General features: G+C 50.4%; 1 protein-coding gene across 1 annotated transcript in view; it reads right to left on the reverse strand.

Annotated features, from left to right (window-relative positions):
- LOC111156292 (RAB11 family interacting protein 3) overlaps positions 1-15,759 on the reverse strand; it is a 78,854-nt gene extending 63,095 nt beyond the window's left edge. Inside the window, exon 1 of the mRNA XM_022517070.1 lies at positions 15,115-15,759. Coding sequence (XP_022372778.1) covers positions 15,115-15,759 — 645 coding nt within the window. The remainder of the gene's footprint in view (positions 1-15,114) is intronic.
- Between the last annotated feature and the right edge of the window lie 68 nt (positions 15,760-15,827).

The raw sequence follows: 15,827 nt of genomic DNA on the forward strand, positions 1-15,827 counted from the left end.
CATGATCCCGGGGTCCCGGGATCGAGTCCCACATCGGGCTCCCAGCTCCATGGTCCGTAAACTCTGAGACCCTGCCCACTGTTCAGTGTTATCGGGACCCGAAAGTGCTTCTGTTTATGTGAGTTATATGAGTCTGCTTCTCCCTCTGACCTTCTCCTCGCTCATGCTCTCTCTCACTGTCTCTCTCTCAAATAAATAAATAAAATCTTAAAAAAAAATAAAAAATAAAAAAAATAAAAAATGTCATCGGGGCACCTCGGTGGCTCAGTGGGTTAAGCCTCCGCCTTCAGCTCAGGTCATGATCTCAGGGTCCTGGGATCGAGCCCCGCGTCGGGCTCTCTGCTCCGCGGGGAGCCTGCTTCCTCCTCTCCCTCTGCCTGTCTCTCTGCCTGCTTGTGATCTCTCTCTCTGTCAAATAAATAAATAATCTTTTTAAAATAAATAAATAATAAATTTAAAATGTCATCAACATAAACATGTAAGGGATTTTTTTAAAAGACTTTATTTATTTATTTATTTATTTATTTATTTGACAGACATGGATCACAAGTAGGCAGAGAGGCAGGCAGAGAGAGAGGAGGAAGCAGGCTCCCCGCTGAGCAGAGAGCCCGACGTGGGGCTCGATCCCAGGACCCTGAGATCATGACCTGAGCTGAAGGCGGAGGCTTAACCCACTGAGCCACCCAGGTGCCCTGTAAGCTATTATTTTTAATCGACTAATAAAAACGTATTTCATGTATTTTTTCAGCTTCACTTCCTAAGAGAGTCCAGATCAACAGATATAACTCACATAAACAGAAGCACTTTCGGGTCCCGATAACACTGAACAGTGGGCAGGGTCTCAGAGTTTACGGACCAGCAGCCCAGGGTTTCGACAGGTCAGCGAGGACTGACCATCACTAGAAGGTCAGAACACATACTTGACTGTATGGAAAACACGTCCTACCTCAGTGGCAGTGATAAAAGGACCAGTCACAAATAGGAAATTAATTTTTAGGCGCCCTAAGTCTTTCTAAGTTCCCATCATGTATTTATTCAAACATTTATTTATCGGTTCGAACCCTATCCATAGAGAAGGGAAAGAGAGCTCTTTATCAACTTCCTTTTGAGAGAATCTGTACACTGAACAGGATACTTACATCCCTTGATAAATAAGAATATGGTCTCACCTTATAGCTGTTCTTAACTTCCCGTCTCAACCCCTGTGTCGAAGGGAAGGGTACTCTCGACCCCGTGCGATCCATGAACCAGCAAGCACCACACTGGGTGCCGCGTGACTAACCCGGGAGCCTGTGTCCACGCGGAACACGCCTGTCACTTGTGTGGGAACGGAGGGTGTTTGCTTTCTGTTGGTTACTTTTAAGATCCATAAAAGCCGCACGATCTAATATACACTATAAGACAAAGTACTCGTTAGCATCAATGCACTTCCCACATTGTTAGTTCTTTTTATTTTGAAATATGTGAAATCCACTGTAAAATTTAAAGAATAATTTGAGGAGTGCCTGGGTGGCTCAGTAGGTTAAGCCTCTGCCTGCGACTCGGGTCACGATCTCAGGGTCCTGGGATCGAGCCCCTGCATCAGGCTCTCTGCTCACCGGGGAGCCTGCTTCCTCCTCTCTCTCTGCCCGCCTCTCTGCCTACTTGTGATCTCTGTCTGCCAAATAAATAAATAGAATCTTTAAAAATAAAAAAATAAATAAAATGTAAAAATTTTTCAAAAATGAGTACTTCGAAGGACATTTGCTATCCCTCCTCTACACGTACCAATCACTAATGTCCTTCCACGTCTGCTTCCCATCGCCTTCTACATGCCTGCACTTCTGTGCAGATCTGTTAAAACTGAGCTGCAGCGGGGGGCCTGGCCCGCTCAGGCGGTATATGGTGCAACTCTCGATCTCAGGGTTGTGAGTTCGAGCCCCACAACGCATACAGAGATCACTTAAAAATGAGATCTTTTTCAAACATAACTAAGCTTCAGACATCGCCGTGCCTCCCTAAACGCTCCCAGCATGTATTTCCAAGGAATGAGGACCATCGTCCTACATAAAACCATTATGACACCCCTGACCTCAGGTAATCATCTGTCTTCAAATTTCCCCAATTACCCCAATAGTGGCCTTCACAGCTGTTCTGCTTCCCTTTAATCCAGTTTCTAACTGAGAACCAGGTATTACTTGTCACAATTCCCCTCCTCTGTCTGGAAGAGTCCCCAGCCCTTTCTACGACGCGCATTTTCAAGCGTCCAGAGCACTGTCGAGTGCCTGGCGGTCCGGGTCGTCGCGTTCTCTCTCACTACCCGACGTCAGCAACAATGCCGCCCGCCCCACCACACCCCTACCCTCCATCACTGGGAAGTCAGCGCAGATCACGCCCAGTCAAGCGGACTTGGGCAGACCTGTCTGTTGTCGAGTTCTCCTTTTCCGTTTGGCTCCGTCATCTGTGGAATGACACTCCGGAACGCAGCTCCCTCTGTCTCCTCCCTCAAATGTTTACACCGTGGTTTCTGACAACCACTGGCCATCCTCCCTCGAATCAATGATTACCTTGGTCGTCACAGAACACCGATGCAGGAAAACAATACACGAACCTCCACGTCTCTCGCCTCCTACCCTGGAGCCCATTTGTCAGTAAGGTCTGTAAGGAGCCACACGCCTTTGGGCTGTCACCGGGACTGTGTGCCACAGACTTTAAGTTCAATGTACCCTTTATCATCATTACTCTCTTTTGGCACTCCCAATGTCCCAGATTTGCCCACTGGGAACCCATTCAAGCTGCTCCATTTCTGACATGTCCCCATCAATTTTTGAACACTTCCTTGCTTTCTGGTACAAGATAATCCAGGCTCACATTAAATTTTGCCCACCTCAAACCTGAAATAAGGCATTTCTCTGAGGATCCCTGGTTCCTTTAGTGGGGAATGGTGTCTGCAACCATGATCTGGGGGTTAGATGTACCCACTGCTACTAACGTCACTGCTCCTAGACCCTGAGAACAGAGCTAGATTATTTGATTATTTTACATCATGTCTTCCTACTGATACCCTCAGTTTAAATCCCAAGACAACAGGGTTCTCCTTCACCTTCTCCATACCACTTAGACCCTTTCTGCTGGAGAAGCCTGGTTCCCAGCACCTGCACACGCATTTGTTCTATCCGACACACACCCAAAGTGACTTCAGAACTATTGTGTTGATCTATTAACGAACCTACTTCATGATAAGTTTCTTTGCAGCTCTTTTTTTCTTCTGAATACAACTCGCTAAAGGTATACAGAGTACTGTGTTCATGGGACTTGAATTAATCCTTCCCATGTGGTTATGTTATTAATTTGATATACTTCCAGGTTCATTCAATTTGGTTTTCTTTCTATCACGGTTATCTTAATTTGTTTTTGAATACGTGGAGTATCTGGATGACCCAAGGTCAAAGACACAGAGGCATCTGAGCAGCTCAGTGGGTTGAGCGTCTGCCTTCAGGTCAGGCCAAGATTCCGGAGTCCCAGGATCCCAGGGTCAGCCCTACATCGGGCTCCCTGCTTAGCAGGGAGTCTGCTTCTCCTTATGACCCTCCCCCTGTCCCATGCACACGCACACTCTCTCTCTCAAATGAGTAAAATCTTAAAAAAAAAAAAAAAAAAAAAGGCAAAGATACACAGACTCAGACAAGTTTCTCCCTCCCATATACCATAAACCCTGTCCCCACCCACTTGGGTAAATTACTTAAATTAGTTCCTTGTCTATCCTTCCTGCATTCATTTCCTCTTCTTTCTAATTTTGCTTTCTCCCTTTCCTCCCTCCACCTCACCTCCTTACAGCCAGCTCCGGCCAGCCCAGCCCTGTCCTGGAGCCAGTGACTCTTAAACCTTGATGAGCTGAGGATCACCAAACCAGGAAGACAAGTGAGGAGGAAAAGCCCGGTCTGGGGGCCATCAGGTGTGGTTTGTTTCTTTCCTTCTTTTTTCTTCTTTACAGTTTATTTATTTTTAGTAATCGCTACACCCAGCATGGGGCTCAAACTCACGACCCTGAGATCAAGAATTGCACACTCTTCTGACTGAGCCAATCAGGTCCCCTGAGGTGTGGTTTCTTTCCTTTCTGTTTTGTTTTGTTTTTTTTTTATTTTTAAGATTTATTTCTTTGAGAGAGCAAGTGAGCAACCCCGACATCATGACCTGAGCGGACATCAGGAGTCAGATGCTTAACTGGCCGAGCCCCGCAGGCACCCCATAAGGTGTGGATTCTTAATTATGCTTATCAAATCTCTTCATTTGAGCCAAGTCCCACACTTAGGGCTCTGTACCTCAGATCCCTCTTTTTTCTTTCTTTCTTTTTTAATTGTGATAAACCAACCATTTTAAAGATTACAGCCGTGTCCTGCGACATGAAGTACGTCCACAGTGTTGGACGACTGTCACCGTCCTCCATCTCCGGGACTTTTCCAACTTCCCACTAAGCATGACCTCCCCTCCCCTTTCCCACTCTCTGGTCTGACTCCTCTAGGAGCCCCCCAACGGAGGGTCACACACCCACTCTTTCTCACCACGATTCTGCATACGGACTTGTCTGCTCTTCCTACGTACTGCATCTTGGGCCTCCCTCCCTGCCAGTGTGTACAAACCTTCCCCTTTAGCTCTGCAGCTGCACCCTGTGCCGTGAACAGACCTCGCTCTTCTTGGACACTGACAGTTTCCACATTTCATTCACAGACAAAGCTGCAGTGAACACCTGTGTATCTGGTACGTTTTACTTGTGGAGGGACATCCTCAGGGTAAATCACTGGAAGCAGGACAGTCAAGCCAAAGGGTCAGTGTGTGTGCAGATACTGCAAACCCCCCTTGATAATGAGGCCTGTACCACGCTGCACCCGCACCAGCAACATGAGGGCACGTCGGCTTCCCAACAGCCTCACCGACAGAATGTGTTCAAGCGTCTCCACTGTTGCCAACATGATGAGGGAGAAGTGCATCTAAGTGATGTAATTTGCATCCGTCTTTCTCATCGTGAATGAGCATGAGCGTATTTTCACATGTTTACTGGCCACTTGTGTATCTCTTCCTGTGGGCCGTCTTCATATTTTTTATCCATTTTTCTACTAGGTTTTTGTCTTTTTTCTTCTGATTTTAAGACTTTATTCATTTATTTGACAGAAAGCTAGCACAAGCAGGGCATACAGCAGAGGGAGAGGGAGAAGCAGACTCCCCACTGAGCAGGGAGCCAATGTGGGGTTCTCTTCCTCCCCTGCCCCTCCTGCTCGTGCACACTCACACACACACACTCTCTTAAACAGTCTTCTAAATAAATACAGATAAGAAATTTAATACTACAATATAATCATTAAGCAAAAATATGTGTGTGTGCATATATGTATGTATGTATACGTGTGTGTGCGTGTACGATTAGTCAGCTCGCTGGCAGGCAGCTTAACCAAAACAAAAGGTTTACAAACGCCCCTAGCTTGCTCATGACAGTAAAATGCCAGGCACATTATTTTGTTACCCACGGGTTAGGGCAATAATGGCCTTTACAGTGCCGAACAACTCCTCTCGTCCAAACACATAAACCACCTACCCATAAAAAGACTTGCCAAACAGGTGCCACCCATCATTCACAGCCTAAGATGATTAAACTTGCTTAAAGAGAAACCAGAACAAATGACGCGAAATGGAAAAGAACAATGACCCCGTGAAGCCTCTGACACTGACCTCAGTGACGAGCTCCCATGCCGCGCTGCCCAGCGCAAACAGGGCTATCGGCACTGAGCTCACTTCTGACTACAGCATGAAGATTGAGCTGTGGGCACAGAAGGCTCTAAAACTTTGGTAAAAAATTTTTTAATCATCCAACGAAAGAAAAAGTAAAATAGATTATTTAACAAACTAGAATCCCAAGAGCTGTATATTCTTAAATCCTTCGAAGGCACGGGTCTTTAGAAAATTACTTAGCAGGGGGCGCCTGGGGAGCTCAGGCAGGGAGGCATCTGCCTTCAGCTCAGGTCGTGCTCCCGGGGTCCTGGGAACGAGTCCCGCATCGGGCTCCCCACCTGGTCAAAGTGGGGCCTGCCTCTCCCTCTCCCACTCCCCCTGCTTGTGCGTACTCTCTCTCTCTCATTCTGTCAAATAAATAAAATCTAAAAAAGAAAAGAAAAACAAAATTACTTAGGCTTTGTTCTCAGATTTCAGCATTCAAAAGAAAAGGGGGGGTTGCCTGGGTGGCTCATTTGGCTCAGCACCCGACTCCTGATTTCGGCTCAGATCATGATCTCAGGCTTCTGGGATGGAGCCCCACGCTGGGCTCCACACTCAGCGGCAAACCTGCTTGAGATTCTCTCTCCCTCTGCCCCTCCCCCCACTCATGCTCACACGCACCAACACACACGTGCTCTCTCTCCCTCCCTCTCTAAAATAGACAAATAAATATTTCTTAAAAATTAGCCAGCAATTGGGTGGCTCAGTTGGTTGGACGACTGCCTTCGGCTCGGGTCATGATCCCGGAGTCCCGGGGTCGAGTCCCGCATCGGGCTCCCAGCTCCATGGGGAGTCTGCTTCTCCCTCTGACCTTCTCCTCGCTCATGCTCTCTCTCACTGCCTCTCTCTCAAATAAATAAATAAAATCTTAAAAAAAAAAAAAAATTAGCCAGCATTTAAAAAAAAAACTAGAAACAGCTAAGATTTTACAATTTTAGAAGTATCTAGAGTTTCAAGTCATCAACATACAGACGCTATGTGCATAAGGGGCTTCTGCCCTACTGTGACACTGGTCTTCATGCTCTATTCAAGCCAATAATGCTAAAATGTTACTTGGCCCTTCAGTCTGCCTCACACCGAGTGTCATCCACACTACCAGATGCCCACATATGTCCCTGCAGAGGAGGGGTGGCACCCGTTCAAATCCTGCCGCTGTGAGCCGAAGACTGAGCGTGCCCAAAGAGAGGCTTAGAGACAAGGAGCCAGAACACCGGTCCGAGCGGCACAGACAGAACGTTCGACACTAACTCAACACTCGCTCTGGTTTTGAAACTTATGACAAACCCAAGACCACCACAAAATCACAACCAGAGCAATACCAACTTGCCTAAAATTGCCTAAATATTTGGACGGAAGGGGCGCCTGGGTGGCTCAGATGGCTGGGCATCCACCTTTGGCTCAGTTCGTAAGCCCAGGGTCCTGGGATCGAGCCCCACATCAGGCTCTCTGCTCAGCAGGAAGCTTGCTTCTCCCTCTTCCACGCCCCACCGCTTGTGTTCCCTCTCTCACTGTCTCCCTCTCTGCCCAATAAATTAATAAATAAAAATCTTAAAAAATATATATTTGGACGGAAACACAAAACTGTACCTTCTGGAAAAACTTCTTTTCCTCCCCAACCACGACACTGAATCATTTATCTACTGGTCTCCACTCCTGCAAACTACAGGGCCGTGCTTTTCCCCAGAAGTTCTCAGAGTTACTTGTGTTAGGAGACACTGAGGAAAGCACAACGCCCACCTCGTAGCCAGCCGTCAAGAATCACAGACACTCTTAGACTATGCATCCTACCAAACACAAACACAGATCGACAGTCTGTCTTTGATAAGCATCTGAATATGTCAATTCAATGTTCTGTAACAGTACATTAAAGGGGCGCCTGGGTGGCTCAGTGGGTTAAGCATCCAACTTGGGTTTCAGCTCAGGTCATGATCTCGTGGTCCTAGGAATGAGCCCCACGTCGGGCTCCCTGCTTATCAGGGAGTCAGTCGGCTTGTCTCTCTCTCTGCTCCTTCCCTTGGCTCCCTTTCTCTCTGAAATAAATAAATAAATCTTAAAAAAAAAATTAACTGGAAAACCTGAGTTTCTTTAGATGTATTCTGTAAATTGATCTAAAACCTTAACTAAGTCAAAGTAAAACATGTAAGTATCTTATCTTTATTTTTTTTTTAAGATTTATTTGACAGAGAGAGAAACAGAGAGAGACAGTGAGAGAGGGAACACAAACAGGGGGAGCGGCAGAGGGAGAGGGAGAAGCAGGCTCCCCATGAAGCAGGGAGCCTGATGCGGAGCTTGATCCCAGGACTCTGGGGATCATGACCTGAACTGAAGGCATACACTTAATGACTGAGCCACCCAGGCGCCCCAAGTATCTTATCTTTAGAGTGTAATTTTTGGGGCGCCTGGGTGGCTCAGTAGGTGAAGCGTCAGCCTTTGGCTTGGGTCACGATCCCAGAGTCCTAGCACTGAGTCCCACACCGGGCTCTCTGCTCATCGGGAAGCCTACTTCTCCCTCTCCCACTCCCCCTGCTTGTGCTCCCTCTCTTGCTCTCTGTCAGATAAATAAATAAAATCTTCAAAAAAGGCGGGGGGACACCTGGGTGGTTCAGTGTTAATAAGCCTCTGCCTTTGGCTCAGGTTGGGATCGAGCCCCGCACTGGGGGTCTCTGCTCAGCAGGGAGCCTGCTTCCCCCTGTCTCTCTGCCTGCCTCTCTGCCTACTTATGATCTCTATGTCAAATAAATAAATCTTTTTCTTAAAAAAGAGTGTAACTTTTATTTCTAAAGATTGTAATGGAATTTTTTACCAGATTTCCTTTTTATACTGTTTGAAATTTATAATACATATATAGGCACTACTTTCCAAGACAAAATAAAAATCACTAACATAACAAAATTTGGCCAGTACCTCAAATGAAACCAACCCCATTCCTACAGACCCTCTCGCGCCACACAAATACAGCTTCCCAATACACACATGTACACACACAAACAACTAGAACTAATTTTTAGGGTTTCCTTCAAGACTCTTCCACATGGGTAATTTTTACATAGTTAAAACCATGGTATACAGGGCGCCTGGGTGGCTCAGTGGGTTGGGCCTCTGCCTTCAGCTCAGGTCATGATCCCAAGGTCCTAGGACTGAGGCCCGTATTGGGCTCTCTGCTCAGCAAGGAGCCTGCTTCTCTCTCTGCCTGCCTCTCTGCCTACTTGTGATCTCTCTCCGTCAAGGTGAATAAATAAAATCTTAAAAAAAAAAAAAAAAAGGCTGTGGTACATATACCACTCTCCTCGTCTCAGAAGCACTAATCAGAAATACTTCTGGGACTGTCATTCTCACTTTTAAGGGCTACATAACAGTGTTCAGGGGACCCCTAATTCTTCTGCCCGATATTTCAATTTTTTTTTATTGCAATGTCTTTATTGCATTACTGGAGCAAGTTGGCCAATTTTTTTTTTAAAGATTTTATTTATTTATTTGACAGAGAGAGAGAGATCACAAGTAGGCAGAGAGGCGGGGGGGGGGGGACAGGCTCCCCACCAAGCAGAGAGCCCGATGCGGCACTCGATCCCAGGACCCTGAGATCATGACCTGAGCCAAAGGCAGACGCTTAACCCACTGAGCCAGCCAGGCGCCCCCAATATTTCAATTTTAACCGATGTTTAGACCCTGTTTCCAGAACTTAAAGTAAGTGTAAGGTAAGCAATCCGTCAGCGTGGTGCCACTGACAGCATGATCTGGGTGGTCTACACGGAATTAAATTCCTCCTGCATGTCAGATCCCATGATGGAGTAACCCCTCGCAATTCTAAATCCTTCTGGAAAAACTAAACTTTAGGTTTCCTTTAGGCAACTGGTATCAGAGATCTCCAATTTCAAAAGACAGGTCAAAAAGTGGGTTCCCAACAGGAGAGACGGGACTTGGACCGTTTTTGCGCAATGAAGCATTTATGACATATATCTTAATTTACATTTAAGTACTTTGTAGCTATCTCTGGGAAGTGAGATCACAAAGGATTTCTCTCACTTTGCTACTGATATCATTCAGTTTCCTCTTTGTAAACAATTAAAATCCGTAATGTAATTTCGCTTCTATCCAGAGTGATCTCAGCTGTGTACAAATCTCTGTGGGGATGTGTAGAAAAAGGTCTGGAAGGAGACGCGCTACAATGCTAAAGGTGTTTCTCTCAGAACAGTGGGGTCATTGGTTATTTTTTTGTTTTACATGTTATATCACTTTGCATTTTACGATTTTTTAATAATAAGCCTGTATTACTTTTATAATATGAAAAAAGCCATTTTAAGACACTAACAAAGTTGCGTGTGATCCAAGCACGGAAAGGAACGTCACCTGCCTTTCAGCAATTCCTTCAACACGCAGACCCAGAGCCGCGCACACACACCCCACACCAGCTCCCACAGGCACCTGCTCCCACACCTGTGTCCGTTCCCTCTCTCACACAGATGCACTCACACTCAAATTCAAGGCTAGGAGAGAAACGGGAAGGACACTGCCGGTCCCTAGGAACTTCCAGCTGCTCACCAGCAGGGGTGCGGGACGCAGAAGCAGGGAGACCTAAGCATCGACACTTCCCTCAGCAGCCTACTTACACAAGCGCCGAAAAGGACAATGCCTACAAGGTCACTGGAGGGCGTCCAGCATTTCAATGTGTAGGTGCTCTGGAAAGGATCAGAGACTATCAAGATGGAAACACGTATGTGTGCGTAATCTCAAAATGTGGAGATAATCTTTATGATTATTAATTCCTTTGAAAAATAAAGCCAAAAGAAACGAATCCTTTCCTACAATGCTCCTCGACTTGACTTTACAAATCCTTTTAGGATGAGCTGGTCACAGCTACAAAAGCATCAGCCCTCCTGACGTGGGAAACAACGGCAGAAGAAAAACTATAAAATTTCCTTACTACCTAGGACCCCACTGACAAGTCCTTGAAACATGCAGAGTGACATTCCTCCAGGGCCTCGATGTTGACACTGCTGAGGGCCAAAGGCAATCCTAGCCCAACCCCTCTTACCTCCTCCCCACCCCCCAACCCACCCTGTAAGTCTACTCTAACATACAAAAACTCCTTTGGAAACTCCCTTTATCTCTACCCCTGAGATACATGTTGGCAATCATCCCCCAAGCATGTGGCCCACTGCGACACACACCTGAAGAGTCTCATGACTCAGGTTTTATTAGACGGTAATAAATGACCTTTACCCAACAAGGCTAGCCCCCTCAAGGTCCTGGAAACCTTGCTTCCAAAATTCCTGAGACTTAAGCTTTTCTTAACCCCCTCCCAACTTGAAAGTAATATAATGGGCCACTCGTCACCACCCCAGTGCAGCTCTTTCTGCCCACGGGTCCTGGCCTCCTGCTTTAACAAAACCACATTTTGGGGGTGGGGGGGCGCCTGGGTGGCTTAGTGGGTTAAATCTCTGCCTTCGGCTCAGGTCATGATCTCAGGGTCCTGGGATCGAGCCCCGCATCACATTGGGCTCTCTGCTCAGCAGGGAGCCTGCTTCCTCCTCTCTCTCAGCCTGCCTCTGCCTACTTGTGATATCTCTCTCTGTCAAATAAATAAATAAGATCTTTTAAAAAATAAATAAATAAATAAACAAAACCACATTTTTGCGCCAAAGGCATCTCGAGAATTCTTTCTTGGCCATCGGCTTCGAACCCTAACATTCTTTCCTACATCCCTCTCGGTATGAAGGGGCAATATGATGAAGACTCTTCAGAAATGGTTGAGGCCTTAAAAATAACCTATCCCAACCTGGCAACTAGCGCCTGGGTGGCTAGGACCACAAAGTCCTGTCCCAGCAAGAGCAACGAGAAAACTGCCCCGCAGTCCTTCCTCTCCTTCCCTCTACTGACTACCGCCAGCCCCGTGTCCCATTACCCCACATCTGATCTACCGCCAGATGATGTAAGGGGACCCGCACACACCATGACACGGCTAAAGAAAGACGGACACAGCAGCCGTCTGTTTTATAAGTAGGAGCTGCTGCCATGAAAAATTCAGGTAATCGGCCTCAATAATTTAAAATTCCTCCTTCACACACAGGTTACTCAACATGCTACCTTTGTGTACCTGACCGTACCCAAGAACAATCTAGCTGCTGTCATCAAGAACGGTAACGTGACCAGCCTCGGAGCCTCGCACATGCCATATTTTGAAATCTCACAGCGGAGAGTACAGAGACTTAGGGTCGTTGCTGCTGTTACCCACCTTATCTCTTCCCAGGGCCTCTGAAAACCCTGGCTGTCTCAGGCAGAACCCTTATCTCTTACAGACGCAGACTTTGGTGCAGACCGCGAGGTTCTCGACCGCGAGGTTCTTGGCCAGGCTCACGCTTCCCACACACGCGCAGGTGGGGCTGCGCAGAGGCACGGAGACCGCGGAGACTGTGCGGCGGCCTGGGATGGGCGTGTCACTAAACTGCTCCCTCTACTTCTGGGGTGTTCAAGGCTTTTCGTTTTAAAAGTTTAAAAATACTCATCACGAGGTAGAATTCCTCAGTTTTCTTTAAAACTACTTCACTATCGGGGCACCTGGGTGGCTCAGTCGGTTAAGCCTCGACTTGGGCTCAGGTCAAGATGGGGGGGTTCCTAGGATTCAGGTGGCAGTAAAGGGCTCTGTGCTCTGCAGGGAGTCTGCTTCTCCCTCTCCCTCGCCCTCCACCCCGCTCCGGCACATGTACGCGGGCTCTCTCTAATAAATAAAATCTTTAAAAATAAACAAACTACTCCACTATCAGACAGTATTTTTTCTCTGAGCTCCTCTATAACGCATTCTGACATCAGACTTGGAAAAAGCAATCCTGAGTCATAATAAAGGCCAGCAAAGCTTACACACGGGCCCAAAAACCAACCCTTCATCACTCTGTAAAATATCCGCTCCAAAGCAAGAACTCTCCTCCACCGTCCCAGAAAGCTTGTCCAAGTCCAGGTACGGAGACGATCACGCCCAGGACCGCCTCTTCCAGAGCAGTCTCAGACAGCAGGGCGGGGATGCCACAGATCTCCCCATACACAGCCATCCCCCCAAACCCCAAGTCACCTGCGCTTTGCCCCCAAATTTAAAATTCCACCAGGAGGGGCACCTGGGTGGCTCAGTGGGTTAAAGTCTCTAACTTTGGCTCGGGTCATGATCCCGGGGTCCTGGGATCAGGCCCCCGTGTTGGGCTCTCTGCCCAGCAGGGAGCCTGCTTCCTTTCCTCTCTCTCTCTGCCTGCCTCTCTGCCTACTTGTGATCTCTGTCAAATAAATAAATAAAATCTTTAAAAAAAATAAATAAAATAAAATAAAATTCCACCACGAGATGGGTACTTGGGTGGCTCAGGTTTCGGCTCAGGTCATGATCCCAGGGTCCGTGCCCTCCCTTGCCCTCCCCCTCTCTTACTTTCCCTCATCGGTGCACGCTCTCGCTCCCTCTTCCCACAGTAAATAAATCTCAAAATTCCACCAGGAGCTATCAGAGCAAAGAATTCTGATTCATTTCTACTTGGTGATTACAAGAAAGCTTTTTCCCACTGTGATGAACACGGACAGTTACAAAAGGTGTTTCTCAAATGAAAAGGACTTTATGGGAGTCTGTAACACGAAACTCTGGAAGTATTTTCAGAGACCGAATCTAGTAACCTGGGAGCCACCTCAAGGCTGTGAGCTCATCCCTGCTCGAGCACGGACCATGCATGAGGGCTTGCGAAATTATTCATCCGTCCCAGGCTTCCAGTCCCTGCCTGCAGGGAGAGATGGAAAACGCCTGCCTAGGGCGTCTGGGTGGCTCAGTGGGTTAAGCCTCTGCCTTCGGCTCAGGTCATGATCCCAGGGTTCTGGGATCAAGCCCCGCATCGGGCTCTCTGCTCGGCAGGGACCCTGCTTCCTCCTCTCTCTCTCTCCGCCTGCCTCTCCGCCTACTTGTGATCTCTGTCTGTCAAATAAATAAATAAAATCTTAAAAAAAAAAAAAAAAAAAAAAACCCTGCCTACTACCGCCCCAGAAACAGTGGCGACCCGGAGAAAACACACCTGAGCTTCACGTAAGCCACAGAGTGCGGTCTCAGAGCCAGGTCCGGGCAAACAAGAACAAGTGGCCTACCTCCCTAGCAGCTGTGACTGGTGTGGGGAGGAAGGCTCTGTCTGGAGAGAAGGCACGAGGATGCCCACGGTGCTCTGGAGGCCAGCGGCACAAGGGAAAAGCAGGAAAAGACACTGGCCCAGCAGTCGCAATCCGTGCGGCCCACAGGGCACGCGGTCAGGCACACAGCTCTGTGCCCATCAGACTGCGAGGTGGGCCCGTCGCAGCAACGTCTTCCCCACAGACCAAACACAAGCAGCGCTGACCCCGCCGTGCCCACACGGACATGCCCATCCTCCCGCGCTGACCACTCAGCACAAGGAGCCACGAGGGAGGGCCCACATCTTCACCCGGACAGCTCGGACAGCTCGAGGCGCCCTGGATACCCGCTGGTACGAGGATCCCTCACGGAGGTTTCCGCAGGTCACAAACCACACCCTCAATACCAGGGGGTGAACTGCACCTCCTCTCCTGAAGCCCTCGCGGCTGGACGGCACTGTGCAGTCGACCCCCACCTACAAGTGTCTGCAGTCACTGCAACGCGAACACCAGCAGATCAGCGTGCCAGGGGCCCTGCAGTGTCTCCCGCCACCCTGCGTGAGCACCTTTCTCTCAACGCAAACTTCCCCAGGAGCTAGATCCAGGCCAAGGACTGATCCTGACGCCCCTCCTCAGCGGCCACCCGCCACCCATGACACACCGCACTGTGCACTCGTCACCTGTCTGCACCTCTGGCTCCCGCAGGAGGCGGCGCGCAGACGGCGCTGGGCTCCTGGTACTCTGCGCCCTGCTCCCGCGCCCCTTCCTCCGCGGCCAGTTTCCTTCCGTCCTGCACTCAAGGGTAGCACGGAAACTTCCCGTCTTCGCTCAAGAGCAGCCGAGGCCGAAGGCGCGCCCGCCGCGCCGCCCAGTGCGCTCAGAGCAGCATGCGTCGGTTTCCACGATGACCAGCGGCCAGCCGCGCTCGGGCCTTTGCGGTGCCTTCAACCGAGCGGCCCAGGACCCTCAGCTCGGGAACTCGCTGGGCCCTGCTTCACTGCGAGGCCCTTCGACCCGGGACCCTCTACGCGTGGCCGGGAGCTCCCCCCGCGGGCAAACACCCAGGCTGCGCGGCTCGGGAGGACCGGGTGGGGGGAGGGGGCAGGGAGAGAGAGTGAGTCTCCCCAAACCCGCGAGCGAAACGTCAACGAGCCGGGCCGAGCGGCCGACAGAAGCGAAGACAGCGCGCGCTGCCGGGCCGCGGAGGTCCCGGCCCGGCGCAGGGCCCGGGGGCGCCCGCCCGGTTACCTGCTCTGCCCCGTAGACCGTGGCGAACTGGACGAAGTCCTCGATGCGGACGAAGCCGTCCCCGTCGCCGTCCAGGGCGTCGAACACGGCTCGAAGGCGGGGGCCGTCCTCCGGACACGCCGCGGGCTCGCTTGGGAGCGGGCAAGTCTGGCTGAAGTCCGAGGGCCGGTCCGGGTGCCCGGGACCCACGTCGAGCGTCAGCTCGCCCACCGCGGGCGAGGTGAAGCCGGGGAAGAAGTCGGCCTCGCCCCTCACGTGCCGGCTGTGCCTGGAACCCTGCACGCGGAGAGAGGGGCTCTCCGGGCGAACCGGGGCTCCGTAATCCGCTGGCTCCTCAGTCCAGGACAGAAGCGGGCCGAGTTCCGGCAGCTGCCGGCCGGGGTCCGCGCAGGCGGCCCGGGCCGGCAGCAGGTAAGAGGTTCCTGGGCCCGGGGCAGGCGCCCAGGCGCTCTCGGGGAGCGCGTCCGGCCCCGGGGCTCGCCCGGCGCTCAGGTCCGCCCCGGCATCGGCGCAGGCCGCGGCCTCCGGGGGGCCGGGCTCCGGGCGCGGGGTGGGGGCGGCCCCCGGCCGGTCGGGCCCGCCAGGCTCGGCGTCGGGGCACGGGCCGCCCGCGGGGGAGGCCGGCCGGCCCGGCTCCATCTTCATGGGCGCGCCCCTGGCCGCGGCGCAGGCCCGCGAGGCCAGTGGTGCGGCGGGCGGCGCGGGCGGCAGAC

Source organism: Enhydra lutris, unplaced genomic scaffold (assembly GCF_002288905.1).
Source record: "Enhydra lutris kenyoni isolate GAN:26980312 unplaced genomic scaffold, ASM228890v2 scaffoldscaffold45, whole genome shotgun sequence".
NCBI lineage: Eukaryota > Metazoa > Chordata > Mammalia > Carnivora > Mustelidae > Enhydra > Enhydra lutris.